General features: G+C 42.8%; 1 protein-coding gene across 1 annotated transcript; it reads right to left on the reverse strand.

Annotated features, from left to right (window-relative positions):
* Positions 1–821: 821 nt before the first annotated feature.
* Positions 822–22,460, reverse strand: CCNG2 (cyclin G2). Its single transcript, XM_070731114.1, has 8 exons — positions 22,081–22,460; positions 17,134–17,262; positions 14,756–14,893; positions 13,559–13,809; positions 11,925–12,003; positions 11,739–11,837; positions 7,862–8,067; positions 822–3,029 (listed from the first exon to the last, which is right to left on the reverse strand). Exons 2-8 carry the CDS (start codon positions 17,260–17,262, stop codon positions 2,891–2,893), a joined length of 1,041 nt encoding a protein of 346 aa, XP_070587215.1. The 5' UTR covers positions 22,081–22,460; the 3' UTR covers positions 822–2,890.
* Positions 22,461–26,460: the final 4,000 nt, after the last annotated feature.

A 26,460-nucleotide genomic window follows, 5' to 3' on the forward strand; every position in this document is an offset into this window, starting at 1 on the left:
GAAGGCGGGAAAAAGGCACGAAGAACGAAGCTCTCCTTCTTCTTCCTGCCTTCCTTCTTTGGGGCTCAGCAGGAGAGCGCCGGAAACCGCGGCATCGGGCAGGAGCTGGGGGACAGCTGCGAGCGGGCGCTCCAGGTCGGCACCGGCAGCGCCCTGCCCAGCTGGAGCTTCCGTAGCTCTGCGGCACACCTGCCAGTGTCTCGCGGCACACTACTGTGCCGCGGCACACCGGTTGGGAAACGCTGCATTAGGTGATGATGCACAAGCTGTCATTGACATGAGACAGCGACGTTCAGAGCAACGAAAGGAGCAGTTAAAGAGATATTTTCACCATTGAAGTAGAAACAGCTGGGTTTGGGTGTGCTACTCATCAGCAGGGTTTAAAAGGCAGGCAAGCCCTGCAAGCCCTGTAAGCCATCAGCTTGGCGTGGCGTTATCCTGTCTTGTTTCTCGGCGTCTCTGTTCCTGGCTTGTGGCCCAGCAGCATTGGAAGACCCGTGGGAGGTGTAGGTCTGCTATCTACACCCTTGGCTTGGCAGCACGAATTCTATATTGCTGCATGGACTTCTGGCCTTCGTGAATATATCTGAAGATACAGCATTTTCCTGTTTGTAAGGACATTTTCTGTTACCTGTGTTTTTCTTGAATTTTATAAAACTGCCTTTGCCTTTTACCAGTGTGTCCGGCTTCTCTTTTTGGGTTGGTATTGGCTTCTGGAGTGACCCAGACAGAACACGTTAGTTGGAAGTTAACCACTTCTTTAAAAACGTGTTCTCGTTTCTGATTTTGTACCATTATAACAAAACCACCACAGACTCAGATAAGAAAAAAAAAAGAGCATTTGGTTTTATTGAACAGAAGCAGAGATATAATCTTGTGTTATTTTTTTGAGCAAAAATAGCTTTCAAAAAAACCTTTCTGACACAATCTGGTCGTACCAACACCGCCCCTCCCGCCTTCCATATACATTATTTATATCATATACACGGTATAATAAATTAATATCTACATGCAACATATAGAAAGGAACATTCACTGTAAAAAATACAATATTTTTCAGCTTATTTTGTTTTTTTAAGGTTTTTTTTTTACAGGTTTTAAAATTTACATTTTTTACACTTTTTTGTAAACGGGGTTTTTTTTTTTCCTTGATAAAAATCAGATCACACCACACGCTATCAAACATTCACCTCTGCCTACAGGAGAAAAACACACACAAAGCAAGGATCCTAACTTTTATTGCCGCTTCATTTCAACCACAGCACTGCCTTCACATTATTAATACAGACTAAATGACTTCTTTTTGCTTACTTTGCATATATTATTTGAAGGAACTAAAGTAAAGCAACCATAAAGTCTGTGCTTTAAAAGGAGGGGGGATAGGGAGGAAAGGCAAGCAATTAAAAGTAATGACAACTGTTTTTATCAACTTCACATTTTTACCAAAAAACTTCTCCATAATCAAACTGCCTTTCCAACTAACCATTTTTACTTAAGCATGCAAAAGTTAATGATTATAGATTTACTTAATTAAAAACGTAAAAGAAATACTGAAATAAGCTAGTGGGAGGGACAGTCGACGTTACACTGGAATCCTGCACTTTCTAAAATTTTAATAGTATGTTTAAAAAAAAACCAGTAACACACTAAAGTCTTCTAAAAACATTTCGTTTCCTAATGTGAGGATTTGAAAGCTCGCCATTAGAAATCTTAATACTAAAATATGCTTCAGTACATCGATGTGGATTGGTTTTGCGTTTTTTAAAAACAAAGCAGCATATTTATTTCGAAAGGAAGGAAGGAAGGAAGAAAGAAAGAAAGGAAGGGAAAGAAAGAAAGAGGGAGGGAGAGAGGGAGGGAGAGAAAGAAAGAAAGAGGGAAAGAAAGAGAAGGAAGGAAGAGAAAGAAAGAAAGAGGGAGGGAGAGAGAGAGAGAGGGAAAGAAAGAGGGAAAGAAATAGAAGGAAGAAAGAAAGAGAAGGAAGAGAAAGAAAGAGGGAGAGAGAGAGATATTTATTTCGAAAGGAAGGAAGAAAGAAAAGAAAGAGAAGGAAGAAAGAAAGAAAGAAAGAAAAGAAAGAAAGAGAAGGAAGAGAAAGGAAGAAAGAGGGAGGGAGGGAGAGAAAGAAAGAAAGAAAGAGGGAAAGAAAGAGAAGGAAGAGAAAGAAAGAAAGAGGGAGGGAGGGAAAGAAAGAGGGAAAGGAAGAAAGAAAGAGAGAAAGAAAGAAAGAAAACCCCCACAGCATTTGTGATTAAAACAAGCCTCCTGAAACCGAAGTATTTCTCCAGGAATACTTTCTTTAAAAGAGCACGTAACAAACAAACAAAAAACATTATTTAAAATCTTTTCAGAAAAGAAATTCATATACATTCTCTGCAATTTCGTCTATCCACCAAATCTGTCACTGCTGAGATTCCCTGCTATTTTTCAGCAGAGAATCCCAGCAACAGGGCAAGCTTTGAAGCTCTCTTTTCTGATCTGGGTGGCAAAATCAGTGCTCCTGCGATCGTTCCTCGCCGAACGAAGGTTTGAAATGGTTCATTTGATCCCTCATGCCACATCAGGCTTACCGTCATACAAAGGTTTCTTTTTTTTAAAAAAAAGAAAAAGCACAATACGTATTTTGAGTACTCCATGAGATCTTGTGCCAGAAGCACAAGGAATGCTAAGATCAGCTTTTCTGCCACCCCCCCCAAAACCGGAGCATGTCCCAGTGGCGTTGATTTCGACCCCCAGAATTCTCAGCTGCAACAACAGTGGTTTGGGGAGGAGGGGTCGGGGGCTGGCGATTCTGGGAGTGGAAGCCGGCCCTTGGAAGGCACCTAGTTGGGAGAGGGCTGGTTCGGATACTTATTGCCTAAAAATACTACGATGCGTTTAAGAGCTCAGCCTAGCGCACGGAGTCGAAGGAAAGAGCCTGCCACTTGGATTGGGGTTTGAGGTCAAAAAAGAAGGCGCCTCCTCGGTCGCTCGGAGGGGAAGCGCTCAGGCCGTCTTCTCCGCAGCTCATGTCTTCACAAGAGTCCTCACTGCGGAAGAAAACGGTGAAGCCAATTAGCAATAGGGAAGTAAGGCTAAAAAGAGAGAGAGAGTAACCAGCAGGGATGGGCTATAAGCCAGAAGGTTAGCTCTGTGTAGGTTAGCTCCATTGCTGCCGCCTGAGAAAACGCAACCCATTAAAATTACTACTAATTCCGGTAAAAATTACCGGGGGGTTTTTGCTTTTGTGCATGTGCGGAAGCAAAGAAACCAGCAATTTTTGCTGCTGGAAGGACATCCGTGTGTGAGATTTCAACTGCTGTCGCGTAACATAAGGCTGATGGCGGATTGGGGGCGGAGCCACCAATCATGGCAGGGTGGTGGTGGGGCAAACAGGGAGGGGCCAGGGCACGTGGTGGGAATAATTTATTTTTTCGTTTTCCGGCTTTTTTTTGCTTCTGCGCATTTGCAGAAGCAAAACAAAGCCAGAAATCGCATAACCTGAATCCCGTGCTGTGCGCATGCACTCCCAGCCCTGTTCCAGTGGCGCCGGGAATGGTGGCCAGTCACTGGTAACCAGGTATGATACAGGTAGTCGTTGACTTACAAGCAGTTCGTTTTTGGTTACATCAGCACTGAAAAAAGTGACTGTTGACCATTTTTTATATTTATAATCTCTGCCCCATGGTCACATGATGATGATGATTATTATTGTTATTATTAATTAGATTTGTATTAACATTGGCATACTTGACAATTGACTCATATGTACTATAATTTACTAATTTACTATTACAATTACGATAATTTGCAGTGTCCCAGGGGCCATGTGATCCCATTTTGTGACCTGAAAAGCAAAGTCAGTGGGGAAAACAAGATTCACTTAACAACCATGTTACTTGTTTTAACAACTGCAGTGATTCACTGAACAACTGTGGCAAGAAATGTCATAAGATGGGGCAAAACTCACTTAACTAATGTCTCACTTAGTAACAGAAATTTTGGGGTCAATTGTGGCCATAAGTTGAGGACTACCTGTATTCATCACACGTTATTCTCTTCGGAATCAGCCAAGTTGCTGTGGCTTCTTCCTTAACCCAAATATTTTTATTAAATATGCTCAATTATCTAGCAAACTCTGCACTTAACCATATATATTGCATTTGAATCAGCAAGGAATTGGCTTTGCAAGCTTCAGGATTTTAAGAGCAAACGTAAAAACGGTTCTGATAATCAACCTTACATAAGAATCACAGGTTAGTTTTCCTTAATATTTTATTTATTTTTATTTCATATTTTTAACCACCCATCTCCCTCAAATATTTAGTGGGATCTATCTATCTATCTATCTATCTATCTATCTATCTATCTATCTATCTATCTATCTATCTATCTATCTATCTATTTATTATTTGATTTGATTTGAATGCCGCCCCTCTCCGGGATGCTGGTAAGTCTGTAAACTCAAGACATTCTTTCATCTTTGGTGGGAAAATAATAAAAGTTTCTTGACTTGCATTTGTTACATGTATTTAATGGCCCAAACCTTAAAATTGCAAATGAAAAATGTTTAAAAAACCAAGTTTCTACACCTAGTTGCCAAATTAGTTATTGCTAAACAATGGAATTCTACAGATAGTATCTTAGCAGATAAGGAAGGTAATGTTTAGCTTTGTCTGAAAAAGCCTTTGATAAAATCCACGGCATGACTAGTGAATTACTGCTTTACAAGGAATTGTATATACAGTAGTCCCTCACCTATCGCTGGTGTTATGTTCCAGACCTGGCCGCGATAGGTGAAATCCGCGATGGGGAATTTATCGACTGATAGTACTTATTTAAGTATTTATATTGTAATTGTTTGGTAAGTTTTCATTGTTTTAAGTGTTTATAAACCCTTCCCACACAGTATTTATTTTAGATACAGTATTTAAATACAGTATTTACAATTTTAGATATACAGTGATCCCCCCGGGTATTGCGCTCCCGATGATTGCGAAACGGCTATATGGCGATTTTTGAACCTGGAAGTAAAAACACCATCTGCGCATGCGCGCCCTTTTTTTCTATGGGCACGCATGCGTAGATGGCGCCGGGCAGATCAGCTGCTGGGCGGCTTCCCTGGGTCTTCCCCCGTTCGCCGCTTGCCCGCCGTTCGCCCGGCCACCCGCCGTTCGCCCGGCTCGCCGCTCGCCTGCCCGGCCACCCGGGTTCGTTTGGCTTCGGGACATGCCGGCGGCGACGTTTTAAAACAGCCACGCGGTTTACCAACTGAGTCCCGAAGTCAAAGGCGAACTTCGGGACTCAGTTGGGAAGCCGCACGGCTGTTTTAAAACGTCGCCGCCGGCATGTCCCGAAGCCAAACGAACCCGGGTGGCCGGGCGAGCAGCGAGCCCGCCCTTCGCCCGACCACCCGCCGTTCGCTCGCTGCTCGCCCGGCCACCCGGGTTCGTTTGGCTTCGGGACATGCCGGCGGCGACGTTTTAAAACAGCCGCGCGGTTTACCAACTGAGTCCCGAAGTCAAAGGCGAACGTGGGCGTGGGCGGCGGGGAAACCCCAATCTTCGGCTCCTCGCTGCTGGGAAGTAAAAACACCATCTGCGCATGCGCAGATGGTGTTTTTACTTCCGCAGTGCTACTTCGCGAAAACCCGCTCGTTGCGGGGGGTCCTGGAACGGAACCCTCGCAATGATCGGGGGATCACTGTATATATTTTTTTAAAAACCTGCCGATCGAGTTCGGCGGGCTGTTTAAATCTGCTGATCAACTTCCTCAGAAACCCGCGATGAAGTGAAGCCACAGTAGGTGAAGCGCAGTATAGCGAGGGACTACTGTAGTTTGTTGTATATAGTAGATAAGCACCCAGGTAACAGCTTTTGTCAAAAACTAGGTGCACTTTAAAAATGTATCAGCCCTAGTCATCTTTTGAAGTTAGGTAGATAGACCGGCAGAAAAGCAAGAGCGAAATCATGGAAGAAGATAATTGCAAATGATTTCCATGCTTTGCTTAGAAAATAACACAGGCATATTCATGTTGTGATCATCTGCACGATGCCAGGGAGACTTAATTTAAGTTTTGAAATACGATGTTTTGAAATACAGTACCAGGTAGTAGAATTTAAACGATGGCTGTCCACTCCATTAAACTCTAAGGGCAGCCGACAATATTCTACTGCTGCTAAGGGCCAGGCCGATTCAGCAGTGGTGATAATTAACTTATCCCACCACCATGATCTTCAGTCTCATTAACTCAATTGTGTACTTAACTACTCATCTCATTACACCACTGACAAAAAGCAATAGCAGGAGAACAAGAGAAATCAAATCCCCTTCTGCCAATCTGCATGCCATCTTATTTTAAAGCAGGGGAGTGAGGGAAAGGGGATGGAAGATAGCATGTTAACCAATGATCCGTGGAAGAAGGAATTGCTGTGGTCTTGGAAAAAATCAACTCACACTTACCTAGGTCTCTTGCAAACATGAGACGTAAGCCAAAGTACATACACAATCTCGATCCGAGAAGTTTATTAGCAAGGATGGAAAAGCTATTCTATTCCAATGGGAATAAAACGCTTCTCAAAATAAAAAGGTTTATTCCTGTTTACCCTACTAGGCCCTCTCTAAACACACACCCTATTTTACCCAGCAAGATAGATGTAATCCAGTGGTTCTCAACCTAGGGGTCAGGAGCCCTTTGTGGGGTCGAATGACTAATTCACCTGAGCTAAAACCACGGGAAAAGACAAATTTCCCATGGTGTTAGGAACTAAAGTTTCTATTCTGGTGCCTTGGAACATATTTCTACAATCCGACCAATCAGACGTTTACAGTGGGGGTGTCCCTCTGACCTTCCTGCCAATCATCTTAAAGATCTGTTGGGAGAATTGGCGCTAAACTTATGGTTGGGGGTCACCACAACATGAGGAATTGCATTAAGGGTCGCGGCATTAGTAAGGTTGAGAACCACTTCTGTAATCCAACTCTTCTTAGAGGCATCAAACGAGGAAGCTTGGTTTATTTGTGACCAATAATAATTACCGAAAATGTCCATTACTTATTTTTTCCAGGTGAGGACTTACTAAATGTGATTTTGTGAGCTCTAATGCTAAGTCATGGATCGCTCCGTCAATACCACGGAAACACATACATAACCAGGATCCCGGAGAGGGGCGGCATACAAAATAAATAGATAGATAGATAGATAGATAGATAGATAGATAGATAGATAGATAGATGATAGATAGATAGATAGATAGATAGATAGATAGATAGATAGATAGATAGATAGATAAATAAAATATAAAATAAATAAATCCCACTGAATATTTGAGGGAGATGGGTGGTTAAAAATATGAAATAAAAATAAATAAAATATTAAGGAAAACTAACCTGTGATTCTTATGTAAGGTTGATTATCAGAACCATTTTTACTTTTGCTCTTAAAATCCTGAAGCTTGCAAAGCCAATTCCTTGCTGATTCAAATGCAATATATATGGTTAAGTGCAGAGTTTGCTAGATAATTGAGCATATTTAATAAAAATATTTGGGTTAAGGAAGAAGCTACAGCAACTTTGGCTGATTCCGAAGAGAATAATGTGTGATGAATACAGGTAGTCCTCAACTTATGGCCACAATTGACCCCAAAATTTCTGTTACTAAGTGAGACATTAGTTAAGTGAGTTTTGCGGTGTCAAGCTGACAAATATATCCTTTACTCTTAAATTACAGGTCATTTTATTTTTCTAAATGGCAGCACAGGAGATGCTACAGTTGATAGGCCTCCTATCTGCCTTTACGCTATTGAAAAGAAGGCACACGTAGTTACTTGAACCGACTACACAGAGTTGAGCCAACAACAGAGGAAGGCCCCGCTTTACTTACCTCTCACTTTCGTCAAAGCATCCGCCCTCTGGGATTGTGGGCAACTCAGGAACACTGTAGTAGCTGTTTTGAAGATTCTGGGCGGTGCGTCTTGAAACAATCCAGACTAGTTTTTTATGGTCTGGCTTGCAACAGGCTGGGGAAGCATAATCTGCTAAGCATTTTGAGACCAGCTCTCTCCAATACAGTAAGTCACTGTCACTTATCTGGGGGAAAAAACAAAAACGGTTCACATATTTTTTAAAAAAAATTCTTTCACAAATCAACTACCAGCTGCCATTCTATTTAGGGTGTTGATTGTAAACCAAGCTGTACTCATCCAGCACTGACCTATATCAGGGGTATCAAAGCACGTGGGCAGAATCTGGTCCATGGGGGGGGGGGGGGGGGGCTTAATTTTGGCCTGCGAGGGCAGCCTTGAAAACGGCAAAGGACAGCCCGCAAGTGGCTCTGCCAGGGAAAACGCCTTCCCAACCTCAGCTCCATTTTCACTGGCAGAGGGCTTCAGGATGCCGAAAAGAGCAAGGAGCCGCCCCGAGTCTTCGGAGAGGGGCGGCATACAAACCCAAATAATAAATAAATAAACAAACAAACAAACAAACATCTCCGGGACCGCCTTCTGCCGCACGAATCCCAGCGACCGGTTAGGTCCCATACAGTTGGCCTTCTCCGGGTCCTGTCGACTAAACAATGTCGTTTGGCGGGACCCAGGAGAAGAGCCTTCTCTGTGGCGGCCCCGACCCTCTGGAACCAGCTCCCCCCGGAGATCAGAACTGCCCCCACCCTCCTTGCCTTTCGTAAAGTTCTTAAGACCCATCTCTGCCGTCAGGCATGGGGGAACTGAGACATCTCCCCCGGGCCTATACAGTTTATACATGGTATGTTTGTGTGTATGTTTGCTTTTAATAATGGGGTTTTTAGTGTTTTTTAAATGATTAGATCTGTTCCTACATTGTCTTTGTTATTGTTGTGAGCCGCCCCGAGTCTACAGAGGGGCGGCATACAAATCTATTAAATAATAATAATAATAATAACAACAACAACAACAACAACCACAACAGGGTGCAACAACCACAACAGGGTGTCCAGGGGGAAGTATTTTGAAATTCCCTGATATGTCCCTGTAGCTTGCGATCTAGTTAAAGTGCGGTCGTAGATGACATCATACCAAACGGCTAAGGCGTGGAGAAATATTGGTAGCTGAGGAAGCAAGTTGTTGCCACAGTTATGCTCATTTTTGCCTCACTCTGCCAGGCAGCGCGGTCCAGGTTTTTTTAACATGATTTTTCCCTGACTTTTAAACATTTTAATATACAAGTGTTCCCTCGATTTTTGCGGGGGATGCGTTCCGAGACCGCCCACGAAAGTCGAATTGCCACGAAGTAGAGATGCGGAAGTAAATACACTATTTTTGTCTGTGAACAGTATCACAAGCCTTCCCTTAACACTTTAAACCCCTAAACTGCAATTTCTCATTCCCTTAGCAACCATTTAGATTATTAATCACCATGTTTATTTATTAAAGTTTATTAAAAAAAATATTTATTAAAGGTGGACGAAAGTTTGGCAATGACGTATGACGTTATCGGGCGGGAAAAACTGTGGTATAGGGGAATAACCCACAAAGTATTTTTAATTAATATTTTTGAAAAACAGTGGTATAGCCGTTTTGCGAAGTTCAAACCCGCGAAAATCGAGGGACCACTGTAGTTTGTTTCCCCCCCCAATTTATTCTGGTTTTTTCATGAATTCCCTGATATGTCCCGAACCGCCAATTTCCCTGATAATTCCCTGATTTCCAGATTTGCTGGATACCCTAAATCTCCTCCTCCTGCAGCATTCATCCAAGGGCATGGGGTGAGGTATCATCAATATGCAGATGATACCCAACTTTACATCTCCACCCCTTGTCCAGGCAGCGAAGCAGTGGAAGTGATGTGTCCCGGTGCCTGGAGGTTGTTGGGGTCTGGATGGGTGTCAACAGACTCAAACTCAACCGGGATAAGACGGAGTGGCTGTGGGTTTTGCCTCCCAAGGACAATTCCATCTGTCCGTCCATCACCCTGGGGGGGAATCACTAACCCCTTCAGAGAGGGTCTGCAACTTGGCCGTCCTCCTCGATCCACAGCTCACATTAGAGAAACATCTTTCAGCTGTGGCGAGGGGGGCGTTTGCCCAGGTTCGCCTGGTGCACCAGTTGCAGCCCTATTTGGACCGGGAGTCACTGCTCACAGTCACTCATGCCCTCATTACCTCAAGGCTCGACTACTGTAATGCTCTCTACATGGGGCTACCTTTGAAAAATGTTCGGAAACTTCAGATCGTGCAGAATGGGCTTTCCTAAATATGCCCATGTCACACCAACACTCCGCAGTCTGCATTGGTTGCCAATCAGTTTCCGGTCACAATTCAAAGTGTTGGTTATGACCTATAAAGCCCTTCATGCCACCGGACCAGAATATCTCCGGGACCACCTTCTGCCGCACGAATCCCAGCGACCGGTTAGGTCCCACAGAGTGGGTCTCCTCCGGGTCCCGTCAACTAAACAATGTCGTTTGGCGGGACCCAGGGGAAGAGCCTTCTCTGTAGCGGCCCTGACCCTTTGGAGCCAACTGCCCCCAGATATCAGAGTTGCCCCCACCCTCCTAGCCTTTCGTAAGCTCCTTAAAACCCACCTTTGTCGTCAGGCATGGGGGAATTGACATTTTCCCTCCCCCTAGGCTTATAAAATTTATGCATGGTATGCCTAGTATGTATGATTGGTTTCTAAATTGGGGTTTTTTAAATTAACTTAAATACAGTGATCCCCCGTTTATTGCGTCCCCAACCATTGCGAACAGGGTACTTCGCTATTTTTCAACCCGGAAGTCAAAAATACCATCTACGCATGCGTGCCGGGCACGCATGCGTAGATGGCAGCGGCTTCCCTGGGTCTTCCCCCTCTTGCTGGCGTCAGCGAGGAGTTTCCCCACCGCCCACGCAAACTCCTCGCTGCCGCCCGCCCTTCGCCCGCCCACGCCGTTCATTCTCGCCGCTTTTGAGCTGAGTCCGGGAGCGAATTCGCTCCCGGACTCAGCTCAAAAGCGCCGATAGCAAGCGGCAAGGAACGGCTTGTCTCGGCGCTTTCGAGCTGAGTCCGGTCAGCTCGAAAGCGCCGAGACAAGCCGTTCCTTGCCGCTTGCTATCGGCGGTTTTGAGCTGAGTCCGGAAGCGAATTCGCTCCCGGACTCAGCTCGAAAGCGCCGAGAGCCAGCGCCCCCCGGACCCCCAACCCGGGTTTGGGGGGCTGCTAGGAAGCCCTCCATGCCGGCGGCAAACAGCCGCCCCGCCCCCAATCTTCGGCTCCTCGCTAGCGCTGTGGGAGTAAAAACGCCATCTGCACATGCGCAGACGGTGTTTTTACTTCCGCAGCGCTACTTCGCGAAAACCCGCTCGTTGCGGGGGGTCCTGGAACGGAACCCTCGCAACGAGCGGGGGTCTACTGTAATAGATTTGTTTACATTGTATTATTATTGCTGTGAGCCTCCCCGAGTCTGCGGAGAGGGGCGGCATACAAATCTGATTAATAAATAAATAAATAAATAAATTCTGCCAGCCAGAAACAGGCCGCGCAGAGCCTCCATACGGTCTGTTTTTGACCTGCAGGAAGATTCACTTTCCCAAGGTGAAGGGGGAAAAGTCCTTCTTCTATAAATAGGTCAGGAATTATTTACACTCCAGAAAAATGTAGCTACTTCCCAAATAATCCACGTTCAAAATGGGAGGGGCGCTTTCCTCTATATAGTTTAAAAAATAAACATTAATTTTGAATCAACTCTCTTATTTCCCCCCTCCCACCCCCAAAAAGACGTACACGGGATAAACGCTGCTCTCTCACCTTGGACTGCTTCTGAATATACAGAAGAATCTCAAACAACTCAATGGATTTCAGAGTCTGCACCTCCAGAGAGAGAAGACACAGGGCCAAAATGGATGGCTGAAGAGACAAAAATACACATTTGGCTCAGGAATTTAGCCCCCAGCCCTCAACTTCCATATTGTGAGAGATTTATTTGAAACTTACTTTCGCTTTTGAAAAAACAAGTCGGCAGTTACAAGCTTTAAGTTGTGCTTCCAGTTTGTCGAGATTCAACAGCTCTTTCCTGTAAAGGGTCACAACAGCAAAATGTTACTGCTGGATGCAGAAGAGTTCAGCATAACTCATTAAATCAGAAATTACTCAATCAAATTACGTCCTAGTGCAACCTGTAAATCTAAAGCCTGAAAATGCATAATGCACCAATTTGTTTTCCAAATAAAACGTGACAAGATGCCTTGGTATAACCATATTGCTTTATCTCATTGTAGATGAACCATACAGAAACTTCAGAAAGTATCTAAACTACAGCAAAGACCAGAAAGAAAGAAAGAAACATAGAAACATAGAAGACTGATGGCAGAAAAAGACCTCATGATCCATCTAGTCTGCCCTTATACTATTTCCTGTATTTTTATCTTAGGATGGATATATGTTTATCCCAGGCATGTTTAAATTCAGTTACTGTGGATTTATCAACCACGTCTGCTGGAAGTTTGTTCCAAGGATCTACTACTCTTTCAGTGAAATAATATTTTCTCATGTTGCTTTTGATCTTTCCCCCAACTAACTTCAGATTGTGTCCCCTTATTCTTGTGTTCACTTTCCTATTAAAAACACTTCCCTCCTGGACCTTATTTAACCCTTTGACATATTTAAATGTTTCGATCATGTCCCCCCTTTTCCTTCTGTCCTCCAGGCTATACAGATTGAGTTCATTAAGTCTTTCCTGATACGTTTTATGCTTAAGACCTTCCACCATTCTTGTAGCCCGTCTTTGGACCCCTTCAATTTTGTCAATATCTTTTTGTAGGTGAGGTCTCCAGAACTGGACACAGTATTCCAAATGTGGTCTCACCAGTGCTCTATATAGCGGGATCACAATCTCCCTCTTCCTGCTTGTTATACCTCTAGCTATGCAGCCCAGCATCCTACTTGCTTTTCCTACCGCCCGACCACACTGCTCACCCATTTTGAGACTGTCAGAAATCACTATCCCTAAATCCTTCTGAAGTTTTTACACAGAACTGCCAGTACAATACTCAGATTGAGGATTAGATTAGATTAGATTTATTGGATTTATATGCCGCCCCTCTCCGCAAAATCCTTTTTTGGTTCAAAATCAAATGGTTAAGGATACAAGTAGTTCTCAACTCACAACCAGTCACAGTGACTGTTGTAAGTTACAACAGACCCTGAAAATGGGACTGATGAGGTAGATTCAAATGTTGGCCTCCCCATCAGTCACGTGACTGCATTCTGGGTACTCGGCTACAGGCCCACGTTTACAACAGTTTGCAGCGCTACGTGGTCACATGATCACAAGCCACAACATTTCCCTGGAAACTGGCATTTACACCGGGCTAAAACTATTCCATATGTGGAACAATGTGTTCACTTAACAAATTGCAATGTTCCCTTCATGACCACGGTGTTTACTTAACGACTGCTGCAAAAACGTTCGTAAAACTGGGCACCATTACATGCCGGCCATCACAACTTACGATAGAAATTTCTGCTCAATTACAGTCATAAGTCATAAGGACTATCTGTATTGTATGCTCCAATCTTTTTTTTTTTTTTAAACTGGAAATGGAGGTATTAAACCGAGCCTACAGTACCTTTCTGAGGTATGGCAGAGTACAATAGTATGGTATAAGTGCAAAAAAGTTAAGGCAGTAGTTGCTTTGAAGTCAAAGTGCAGTTTTTCTGATATGATTTTCTCCATCCGCTTTAGATCAGAAACGGTGCATTTGCATTGGCTAATCCGGATGACATCGTGCAGAGACGGGATGTTGCCTTCCTCCTCAACCTCTTGAGCAGCCAGCTGGAAACAACAGACTCCAATGCAGGATAAATGCTTAGGTTTCACCTAAGACAAAGGAAGACAGCCACCTTATGAATAACCACCTACTCAACAGTGTTGGATTTTTTAAAAATGTTGAAAGTCCATTTATTTCACCGTCAGCAAGACTGTTTCAATTTTAGTTTTAGTTTAGCCGTATTAAATGAGAAAGCCCGCGATTCCCTTAAATCCACTAATAACGGATATTTCCCAGAATTTCAGCCAATGTTCATGTGGCCTTACTGGAGGCTCGTACATAAATATATAATTGGCACCATAAAAAATGGCACATAGCTGAAGTTCAGACTGAAGAAAACTTAAGAGACAAAGAAAAGGAAAATATGAAAATACGTTTTAAAGATGAAACCCTTTTAATATACAGTGTTCCCTCGGTTTCCGCGGGGGATGCGTTCCAAGACCGCCCGCGAAAGTCGAATTTCCGCAAAGTAGAGATGCGGAAGTATATACACCATTTTTGGCTATGGACAGCATCACAAGCCTTCCCTTAACACTTTAAACCCCTTAATTACCATTTCCCATTCCCTTAACAACCATTTACTCACCATTATTACTGGTACTCACCATTGAATAAGACACTTAGTGATCCTGATATTTATAAACATAATTATTTATTAACAATAATTATTTTTTTTGTTATTTATTTGCAAAAATTATTAGTTTGGCAATGACATATGACATCATCGGGTGGGAAAAACCATGGTATAGGGAAAAAACCGCAAAGTATTTTTTAATTAATATTTTTTGAAAAACCGTGGTATAGGCTATTCGCGAAGTTCGAACCCGCGAAAATCGAGGGAACACTGTATAACATATTCTGAATACTTGTTAGTCTGCTTAGAGATAAACTAGATAAGTACTTTAAGTCCAAAACAAATAATGAAGGCTGTTTATCTGACTACAGATAATATAAAACTGTGTAACTATGATGCAGCGTTTCCTTTCCTCCAAATACCTTCATGAGTGCCAAAAACCTGTCAAGAATGTTGACAGCCAGGACAAAGGTTTCTGTGGCGAATCCAAAGAAGTTGACCAAACTCCAGAGATCTTCCACTTTTGCGTTCCTCAGTCTTGGGCATAAGGTGTTTTCATTCTGTAACAATAAAAGCAACATCTTAATGCTAGTGGCAGAACTGTGCATCAAAGGTTTTCACTGGATGATCTATACATCCTGATGAACCAGCGACAGCCAATTACTTGAGAGCAGGATGAGAGAGACATAACTAAGATGGCAAATGGTCAAGTCAAAACCAATTTATCTCAATACAGTTAATTCTCGACTTACGATCGTTGACCCCCACATTTCCATTGCTAAGTTATTAAGCGAGTCGCACCCCGTTTTATGATCTTTGCTACCATTGTTAAGCAAATCACTGCAGGGAACCCTGTGGTCATTAAGCAAATCTGGCTTCTCCTATTGACTTTGTTGGAAGCCGACTGGGAAGGTTACAAATAATGATCACATGACTTAGGGATAATACAACCGTCATAAAAACACTTTTTGCCAAGTGCCCAAACTTGGATAATTAATTAATTAATTAATTGGGTTTGTATGCCGCCCCCTCTCCAGACTCGGGGCGGCTAACACCAATGATAAAAACAACATGTAACAATCCAATCCAATACTAAAAAAACTAAAAAAAACTTATTATAAAAAACAAGCATACATACAAACATACCATGCGTAAATTGTAAAGGCCTAGGGGGAAAGAATATCTCAGTTCCCCCATGCCTGACGGCCTGACCATGGGGTTGCTGAGACAGTTATAATTGCAAAAAATGGTCCTGTTGCTTTTTTCAGTGCTGTTGTAACTCTGAATGACCGTTAAATGAATGGTTATAAATCCAGGGCTGCCTGTAACTGTAAATTTTCTTTTCAAAATAGATTCCTGGGAAGAACCTACCATTGCTTCTTTCAGAAACAAGGATTGCTTCATTCAATAACTTGCCTAGTCTTGTGAAGAGTAATGCTCCAGAGCTAACCACAACACTAATTTGGCAGGTACCATTCTCTGAGGCAAAGAATCATTATCCACAACTATCTCTAAACCAAGCAAAGAATCACCTGACAAATATGTAATTTCAGCTATATTTATTTATTTATTTGATTTGTATGCCGCCCCTCTCCACAGACTTGGGGCGGCTAACAACAATAATAAAAACAGCATGTCATAATCCAATACCAAAACAACTAAAAAACCCTTATTATAAAACCAAACATACATACAAACATACCATGCATAAAATTGTAAAGGCCTAGGGGGAAAGAATATCTCAGTTCCCCCATGCCTGGCGGCAGAGGTGGGTTTTAAGTAGCTTACGAAAGGCAAGGAGGGTGGGGGCAATTCTAATCTCTGGGGGGAGTTGGTTCCAGAGGGCTGGTGCCGCCATAGAAAAGACTCTTCCCCACCAAACAACATTGTTTAGTTGACGGGACTCGGAGAAGGAACTGGTCGCTGGGATTCGTGCAGCAGAAGGCGGTCTCTGAGGTAATCTGGTCCGGTGCCATGAAGGGCTTTATAGGTCATAACCAACACTTTGAATTGTGACCGGAAACTGATCGGCAAGCAATGCAGACTGCGGAGTGTTGGAGTAACATGGGCATATTTGGGAAAGCCCATGATTGCTGTCACAGCTGCATTCTGCACGATCTGAAGTTTCCAAACACTTTTCAAAAGTAATTTCATATATAAATATGTAATGTCAACTACATACAGTCTGATCACAGCCAGTTTTTCAGTAAAACTGTTGGGAAACAATGCTCCAACAGCTTTAAAAATCAATGGTAACAGTTTGCTTAAATATCTATTATAAAAGGCGGGAAGCCAATATCCAGTATTTAGACTGGTTGGATAAGCCATAGTTTATTATGCTGAATTAATACATTTGAATAGATCTATTTTATACAAAGGAAGCAAACTGCTCTAACAAATTATTAGCACTGACAGCTTCCTGCTCTGCTGCATTAAGATCCTTCCCATACTTCTGTCCACTTCCTCCAGAAATAAGTCATATCAGCCGAGGTTCTTCATCAGCATGAGCTGCAGTGGTTAGAATGCAGTACTGCAGGCTACTTCTGCTGATCACCAGCTGCCAGCAGTTCGATCCTGACCGGCTCAAGATTGACTCAGCCTTCCAAGGTGGGTAAAACTAGGACCCAGGTTGTTGGGGGTAATAGGCTGTGTCTGTAAACTGCTTAGAGAGGGCTGGGAAGCACTGGGAAGCAGTATATAACTCTATTGCTATCACACCCAAAAGGCAAACTTCTATCTCAGTCCTTTGGGATTGGGCGGCATAGAAGTCGAATTAAATGAATAATAAATAAATATTCACCTCAGTAGTGCACTCAATGAGACTCAGCCCCTTTTCCCTGGGTTGGTATTTCCATTCCTGATCCAAATGGAGTTTAAGCTGTTTGAAGAGCCAGCTGCTCATTTGTTCTTCAGCTTCAATGTTCTTCATCTAGGAAATAAGAAAATAAGTTTTCAGAGTAGCAGGCACTAAATATACAGCCAACATTACTGGGTTTTCCTGAGATGGGCTACAGCAATGTCTATTTTTGGCTCATCTATGGTGCCTCCCCAAATCATTGTGGAATCAGGAGGTGTTACAAATGTGAAAAATCAATCTATCTATCTCCATGTTGGTTGGAAGTCTGATTTCGCTACAACAAGACTTATTTTAGAGCACCAAATCATAGAACTACAATGCTAAATTTGGAATATTGTGTTCAGTTCTGGAGACATCACCTACAAAAAGATATTGACAAAATTGAACGGGTCCAAAGACGGGCTACAAGAATGGAGGAAGGTCTTAAACATAAAACTTATCAGGAAAGACTTCATGAACTCAATCTGTATAGTCTGGAGGACAGAAGGAAAAGGGGGGGGACATGGTCGAAACATTTAAATATGTTAAAGGGTTAAATAAGGTCCAGGAGGGAAGTGTTTTTAATAGGAAAGAGAACACAAGAACAAGGGGACACAATCTGAAGTTAGTTGGGGGAAAGATCAAAAGCAACATGAGAAAATATTATTTTACTGAAAGAGTAGTAGATCCTTGGAACAAACTTCCAACAGACGTGGTAGATGAATCCACAGTAACTGAATTTAAACATGCCTGGGATAAACATATATCCATCCTAAGATAAAATACAGAAAATAGTATAAGGGCAGACTAGATGGATCATGAGGTCTTTTTCTGCCGTTAGTCTTCTATGTTCCTATGTTTCTAAATGCCAATGGTAGATGTGTGATTTCAAAGTCACTAAAATTCTTACCCCAAGGGAGCCAGACAGTAAAAAAACAGGGGTATTCCTTTAACATCCTGATTTAATTATTTCTCTAATAATCTCATCTGTCAAACTACTTTTTTTGAGTAGTAAAACCATCTAATGGGGAAAGAAGAGAACACAAAACCGAATGTTCCCTCTTGCTTAAAGGACTAGGAAATGCTTTTATTTTCCCAACTGTTCACAGCAGAGTTAACAAAGAGGATGTTGAGGGAGGAGGGGGAAGCATAGGAGGGCTTTGTCACGTACACACCATGACAATAACTCCCAATAACTATAGAGGGCGACAAAAGAACACGGATTTCCCAATTCTTGTTACTTATTTTTACATAAAATAAAGAGTTTAGTTTAGGCATTGCTTCTGGTTAGCATTTTAACAGCCTCTGCCCAGGTTTAAGGATCCACATATTTCAAATTCTACCCACCTGACTTTTACTGAGATTTTGGACAAATAGTCTAAAACATTTCCTGGGGTGTCTCAATCGGTCTCATTTTCACACACAAAGGTAAACACAATTTTCAGTTGGAGTTATAAATGCAGTTTGTTTCCATTTTGTCCTAACAACAACCTTGAGCAGATATTCTGTATAAACAGATAGAAATGCCTACAATTCTTTTTTCTTTGAGGCGATATCTCCCCTGGCTCTGCCCTCAGGAACAGGACGTAAAAGGATTTGAACTCAAAGCACAGGGGAGTCCACATATATGCTACCTACACAGCCGATCACATTATACATAACAAGGATCCTTAACACAAGGATCCTTAACTCGATACTTTTACAATTTCTGAATACAGAATATTTTCTTTGTCTTTGCTTTCACCCTTTGAAATACCCAAACATACTTCATTTGTATCAGTGCTGCCAGAACAATCTAATACTGTCTTTTCAATAAATACTTCAACTTTAGTTTTGGTTACACCAAGTGACCAATTGTTAACCCCTATTTATATTTTTCTTTCCTTTTTCTCATTCTAGGGCTCTCATCTCTAAATCCTCCCCCACCTGTCCTCCCCCCTCCATTTTAAGAACAGGATAACCACTATGAAAGAGCTCCCAAAGTGTTGTTTATTTCTCCATGTTATTGTGCTTACACCAATTCAACTCTTCCTAATTACATACACAAATAAGCCTCTGCTATAGCTTTTTTTTTGTTCTCCTTTCCTTACCTTGGATTCTCTCCAGGGCAGTCTCCTTGCTTCTACTGCCTCCCCCTCCCTGCTACCCAAAATCAATGCAAAATTCAGATTACATGTCCCTCCCCCTTACCGCTAAACAATCCCCCAAGATCCATCTGGCAGTCTGGCTCTCTAGATCACCCTTCCACAATCTCACACCCATCAGACAATGCCCCCACCTTTTCTAACCAGCACAACCAACCACCAAACTGGACAAAGGTGGTCAATTCACACCCCAAAGAATACCAAGTTGGGAAAAGCAGCTTATTCTTTCAAATGATAATGGTGGGCAGTAACAAGCCTTCAAAAAGAAATTTAGAAGTTTTAAATTGACATTTGAAGAGGGGGGGGGAGGAGGCAGGTAGTACAGGTAGTCCTTCATTTACCACAACTGAGTGCAAAATTTCTGTTGCCAAGTGGAAACAATTTGTTAAATAAGCTTGCCTCATTTTACGACCTTTCTTGGCAGTAATATTAAGTGAATCACTGCAGTTAATTTAATAACAGAGTGGTTAAGCAAATCTGCCTTCCCCACTGACTTTGTCAGAAAGCCACAAAAGGTGACCCCATGACCCTGCAGCCGCCATAAATACGAGTTGGTTGCCAAGTGTATGAATTTTGATCATGCGATCGAGGAGTTGCTGCAACGGTTGTAAGTATGAAAAATGGTCATAAATCCCTTTTTTTCAGTGCCGTTGTCACTTTGTGAACATTCACTTAATGAACTCTTGTAAGTCGAGGACTACCTGCAATGCAAACTGGCCAGGATGTTTCTTCTTCCTTTTTGGGGGAGTGGGTGGGTGATTTGGGTTTGTTTACATGCTCAAGTCATTCCCCCGCTTCCATATACAGGTAACCCTCGACTTATGACCACAATGAAGACCAACATTCCTGTTTGTAAGTGAGACATTGGTTCGATTTTGCTCCCTTTTATGACCCACCTTGCCGCAGCTGTTAAGTGAATCACCGCAGCTGTTTAGTAAGAAGGCTGTGACGTGAATGTGGCTTTCCCCATTGACAAAAGGTTGCAAAAGTTGATCACATGACCCCAGGATGCTGCAGCCAGTCATAAACATGAGTCAGTTGCCAAGTGCCCTGAATTTCGATCATGTGACTATGAGGTTCCTGCCCTTGTGTGAAAAAAAATGGGCGTAAGTCACTTTTTCCCCCTCAGGGCCATTGTAACTTTGGTGGGTAACTAAACAAATTGTTTTCTAAGTTGAGGACCACCTGCAATATAAACTGGCCAGGATGTTGCCTCTTCCCTTTTTTGTGTGTGATGTGTCTGTGTACCCTACATCAAAATCCTCCCCAGCTTCCATACACTCCCTGTCTTACAAGGGGGCTGGTGAATCCCCTCATTGTTTTCTCGTTTTGTAAAGTTTTCTATTTTTTTCACATACATTCATACAAATGTCAATGCATATACCTTACAGATATAGCAAAAACAGCGCATAAATCCATATTCCTAATCATTTCTATATCCATTTTCTTGTTAATAACCTTTCACCTTTATAGAATGTTTTAAATTTATTCTCTATATCAATTGGATTTAGATGTATTATTGTATATTGGGTTTTTTTATTGATATGTTGTGAGCCGCCCCAGTCCACTGAGAGGGGCAGCATACAAGTCCAATCAATCAATCAATCAATCAATCAATCAATCATCAGTCTGCATTTAAATCCCCCGTCATTTTCAAAAGATGGTCAAAAGAAGAATGGGGGAAGAATTTGAGAAGTTGGGAATGGTTTTAACAAGGTTTGTGGTTTTATTAACTGTGTTTTAGCTAAGTGTGTGTATTACCTACTGTCTGTCCTTGTTGGTTGTATGTGGCTTGTTGTCATGCCCTTTGTTAAAAGGGCATTATACATAAACGTTTATTATTATTACTTGATTATTATTATTATTATTATTAATCCAGGGATGCCCCCATCGCCATTAAACAAAGCTTTCCCAATTTCCACAGAAGACATTCGCTTGCCCCAGTGATTTTCAACCTTTCTTGAGCCGCGGCACATTTTTTACATTTACGAAACCCTGGAGCACATTGAGCGGGGGGGGGGGGTGTTTGCTAAAAAAAGCTTGGACAAAAAAATTCTCTCTCTCTCTCTCTCTTCCTCCCTTTCGCTCTATTTCTCTCTCCCTCTATGTCTTTCTTTCTCTCTCTTCCCATCCCTTTCTTTCTCTTCCTTCCTCTCTTTTTTGCTCTCTTTCTCTCTCCCTTCCTATCTCCCTTCCTATCTCCCTCTATGTCTTTCTCTCTCTCTCCTTCCCTCCCTCTCTTTCTCTCTGTTGCTTTCTCTCTCTCTTGCTCTCTTGCTTTCTTTTTCTTGTTCTCTTTCTCTCTCTCTCTTGCTTTCTTTCTCTCTCTTGCTTTCTTTCTCTCTTTCTTTCTCTCTCTCTCTTCCTTTCTTTCTCTCTCTGAGCTTCGCGACACACCTGACCATGTCCTGTGGCACACTAGTGTGCCGCGGCACACTGGCTTGCCCAGATCTAAAAAAAGGGGGCTCTCTTGGAGGCGCCCCGCCTCCCCCTACAAAGGGGATTGCGCGCATGCGCAGAGAGACCCCCTTTCTTTACCACAAATTGACACCGATTCGCAGCTTGACAGGTTCCCCTCCCCCGCCATTTATTTCTGGCAAGAGTTGTTTGAACCGACGTTGATTGAACCAGGGGAACTCACAGACCTGTCTTTTCAAATAAAATAATATATGTTTTGTCTCTGAAAAAGACAAATCCATCCCCACCGCCCACCGGTGGGTTAAAACGCTGAGGAAAAAAAATTCCCTCAGCGTTCGGTCGGACTCACCTCTCCGCGGCGGAGGTTCTCCCTTCGCGGAGGTCGTAAGGGCCGGAGGAGGCAGACCGGGGGCTGAAGCGAAGGGAGGCGATCGCTGCGCCCCGCCGCTGCCGCTGCCGCAGCAACGAGAACCAGAGTCGCCGCAGCAGCAGCGCCTCGTCGCTCCCGACCCAGCGGCCCCGCATTCAGCCCCCGACGCCCGTTTGCCCTCCAGTCCCAGGGCTTCCCCGCCGAGAGTCAGCGGACGAACCGCACCATGGCTCTTCCGTCAGCCCCGGACGCCGTTCTGGGGAGAAAGCCAGTCAGAGGCGCCTCAGGGAGGCTTCAAAATGGAGTCCGCCCTCCCTTCCCAGGTCTGGAGGCCCCGCCCCCTTTCTGTCACGTGACCCACCGCTTTTGTTTTGCTCGCCTTTCCTCCTGTTTTTTTTAATAAAGGCGGAGGGATCTACATCCCAGGGATTAGGCTTCTCCCACCCCCCCACCCCCCCAAAAAGGGGGAGGGAAATAAAGGGTGTTTTTTTAAAAAGGCTCTCCCTTTCTCCTTAATTTCTCCGGTGGGATATTTATCAGCATTGTTCGTGAATGACCCCTCATGAGGAAAGAAGGCTGCGGCGGAAGTCAGGCTGCGGCGGAGGCAAGGGTAGCGGAAGGACACAGTATTTATTCAAATTACCCCTTTTAAAGGGACAAGATTAAGCCAAACTACTTCGGTTTGAAAAGGCCGCCCAAATACCTGCTCTTTGATTGGCCAGCGGTGGGTGAGCGCTGATTGGATAGAAAGTGGCCCTGCCTTTCCAGACATGCCTGGTCTCGGTTGTTTTGTTATTCAAAGCAGTGGGATGCTTATTGGCTGACGGTGACGCCAAAGCTCTGTTCTGGGCCAATGAGATTTGTCTCTTATTTCCCTACCCCCCCTTCTGTTATTTTTACAGCTGCGTCGAACGGGGCGGGGCTTCCCGGTCGGTTGCTCAACTGTCATTTTTGTGAGGGACGCAAAAAGGCGCCGTGAGGGGTTTTCTTTTTGGCTCCTCTTTGTTTTAATTTTAGCTTCGTTATTAACCTTTTAATAAAGACGCTAGCGTTATAAATCATGGCCTCCATATCTTCAAACCAATTCTTCCTTTTAAACAAAGGCTTTTTTTTTTAAATAGGAAGAGCTACTCTTAATAATCTTCCTTTCTTCTCTTTCTTTATTCCTTTCTTTCTTTCTCCACCTCTCCCTCCCTCTTCCTTCCTTTCTTTCTCTCCCTTCCTCTTTCTTTCTTTCTCTCCCTCTCTCCCTCTTTCTTTCTTCCTTTCTTTCTCTCCCTCTCCCTCCTTTCTTTCTTTCTCCCCCTCTCCCTCCCTCTTTCTTTTTTTCTTCCCCTCTCCCTCCTTTCTTTCTTTCTCTCCCTCTCCCTCCCTCCCTCTTCCTTCCATTCTTTCTCTCCCTCTCCCTCCCTCTTCCTTTCTCTCTCTCCCTCCCTCCGTCCTCCTTCCTTTCTTTCTCTTCCTTTCTTTCTCTCCCCCTCCCTCTTCCTTCCTTCCTTTCTCTCCCTCCCTCTTCCTTCCTTCCTTCTCTCTCCCCCTCTCCCTCCCTCCCTCTTCCTTCCTTTTTCTTTCTTCCTTTCTTTCTCTCCCTCTCCCTCCCTCCCTCTTCCTTCCTTTCTTTCTCTCTCTCCCTCTCCCTCCCTCCCTCCCTCTTCCTTCCTTTCTTTTCTAGGCCGCCCTTCTGAGACTCAGAGCAGCTTACAGCATGCGCAGAAGCCAAATCTCACGCAGGCGTGCCCGCTCGCTAGTCACACAGCTGCGCATGCAACCGCACGGGTAGCAGCAGTAACAGGGAACCCTTGCCTGGTCATAAGTCACTTTTTTCAGGGTGGTTGTAACTTCAGAGTCTTTGGAGGAGAGCGGCATACAAATCTAATAAATAAATAGATAAATAAATAACTTGGAACGGTCACTAAATGAACCGTTGCAAGACTACCTGCATTCTACTTCCTGCCTCTCGGGCCCCATCACCTTTGGACCTTCCTTCCTCATCCTCCACCCCAGATCCCTGCAAGTTTTCCCCCGGCTAGCTTCCTTCAGGAATTAGGCCTCCTCGCTATCCCCCCATCCTTTGTCGTCCGTCCAAGCTCTTTAGTCTAAAGCTTTTTGGATGATTATGCAGAGAGCATTAGGGAAGCAGAACAGATGGCTTCGTCGCACAGCTGCGTGGCACAAATCCAGAAGAAGCCATCATTTCCCAAGCCGTCTCCATTCAATGCAGCCACTCGGGAAATGGCATCTGGTTTGAGGGATTACACCCTACCGGTTCTCCGAACTACTCAAACTTTCCGCTGCTGGTTCTCCAGAAGTGGTCAGAACCTGCTGAAACCCACCACTGGTGTATTCCATTTTGAGGAAGGGAAAAAAAACATTTTCATTTATTTATTTATTAGATTTGTATGCCGCCCCTCTCCATAGACTCGGGGCAGCCCACAGCAATAATTAAAACAATGTACAACAAATCTAATATTTTAAAATATCTAAAAAACCCTTATTTAAAAAGCCAAACATACACACACACAAACATACCATGCATTAAACTATATTCATGGAATTTCTATTTGTTTTGCCTTCACTGGGGCATAAAGATCTTGCTAGGAGAAAAACAAATAACTTTCTTAATTTGTTGCAGTAAACATTTTTAAAAATGGATTAAACAGTAACACGTTTATTCTACCTATTAAATCTTTCAGAGGTTTATTCTACTTTTTTCTGTAATAAAACTTCCAGAGCTTTAAAACTATCCAGATGTTTATCTCTGGGCCTTTGCTTACAAATAAAATAACAGCCCAGGATTTGTTTGTTTCCACCTCCATGAATTTGGGTTTTTCCAAGGAACTTGTTCCCCAGGTGATTCAAATATTGGTACATTTACTGTTTTCATTGTATTTGTTAACTGAATTGCCCCCCTGTTCTAGCCTCAACAGCTCAGAGCAATGTACAAAAAGAACATGAAGATTACAAACAACATAGCGATACAGAATAGTAATAATAAAAACCAGTCTAAATGTCTGGTTGTTCTGCAAACAACCATAATGGAACGTAATACCCCTCCAAGGTCTCTTTCAGTTTATATAATAACCAAAGGAAGATGAAAATACATCCTTCACAGAAGGGCCATGGGCACTTGCAATATAGTTGGAAAAATACTAGCGTTTTGCCAACTTAATGCCACAACTTGTGGCTTGTGGAATTCATTTTTTTCCCTACCAGTTCTGTGGGAGTGGCTTGGTGGGCATGGCAGGGGAAGAATACTGCAAAAATTACCTGTATTCAGGTACTTGAGGGGTTACCACAGAGAGGAGAGGGTCACTCCATGGTTAGTTTTGTGATTGAGTATATTAAATGTTGTATCACATGATTTTTGACAAATGTATCTTTTTCTTTTATGTACACTGAGAGCATATGCACCAAGACAAATTCCTTGTGTGTTCAATCACACTTGGCCAATAAAGAATTCTATTCTATTCTAGATTCCCAGAGCATCTCTAGTATAAGCTAATGATCCTTTCTAATACCCCTAGCTGACACCTTCTGTGCAAAATATTAATATATACTGCTCAATAAAATAAAGGGAACACTCAAATAGCACATCCTAGATTTGAATGAATGAAATATTCTCATTGAATACTTTGTTCTGTACAAAGTTGAATGTGCACAACAGCATGTGAAATTGATTGTCAATCAGTGTTGCTTCCTAAGTGAACAGTTTGATTTCACAGAAGTTTGGTTTACTTGGAGTTATATTGTATTGTTTAAGTGTTCCCTTTATTTTTTTGAGCAGTGTATTAACATTCAGATATGCTGCTTAAATCATTTACCTATTCTGCAAAGCTTTATAAGTTACTGAACACAAAGCGATGTCTCCTGGGCAAACCAAAGTAATTTATTAACTTTAGGATATGCTGCTTTAAATCATTTACCAATTCTGAAATTTGAAGTGTTAATACATGTATGTTGGATGGCTGAGAAAAAAACCCTATAAACTGATAGAAAAATCCTCCGAAATAGCCATCGTTCAGTGAAAGGGTCTATTCCTAACCACAAAGCTTCCCAAATGATGAAATGAGAAGCAATGCAAATTCCAAACTTTTATATTTATTTATTTATTTATTTATTTATTTATTTATTTATTCATTTATTCACTATTAATTAATAGTGCTGCCTATTCACCCATGGAGACTCAAGGTGGCTTACAGAATATAAAACCATGTTTAAAACAATAATAACTCACACAAGGAAACAAATAAATTAATATAGTCAATATAATTCTGGGGAGGGGGAGCTTCTGACCTCCTCGGAGAGAGTCTGCAACTTGGGCGGCGTCCTCGATCCACAACTGACTTTAAAACACCATCT

This window comes from Erythrolamprus reginae, unplaced genomic scaffold (assembly GCF_031021105.1).
Source record: "Erythrolamprus reginae isolate rEryReg1 unplaced genomic scaffold, rEryReg1.hap1 H_69, whole genome shotgun sequence".
NCBI classification, from domain to species: domain Eukaryota; kingdom Metazoa; phylum Chordata; class Lepidosauria; order Squamata; family Dipsadidae; genus Erythrolamprus; species Erythrolamprus reginae.

What these genes read in the sequence shown, in the direction of transcription:
- CCNG2 (XM_070731114.1), bottom strand. Translation starts at nt 17,262, where the DNA reads ATGAAGAACATTGAAGCTGAAGAACAAATGAGCAGCTGGCTCTTCAAA. An exon ending in CTCTGCCATACCTCAGAAAG is followed by an intron (nt 12,004 to 13,558) that starts GTACTGTAGGCT and finishes GACCCTTTACAG; the next exon opens with GAAAGAGCTGTTGAATCTCG. An exon ending in ATATTCAGAAGCAGTCCAAG is followed by an intron (nt 8,068 to 11,738) that starts GTGAGAGAGCAG and finishes TTTTTCCCCCAG; the next exon opens with ATAAGTGACAGTGACTTACT.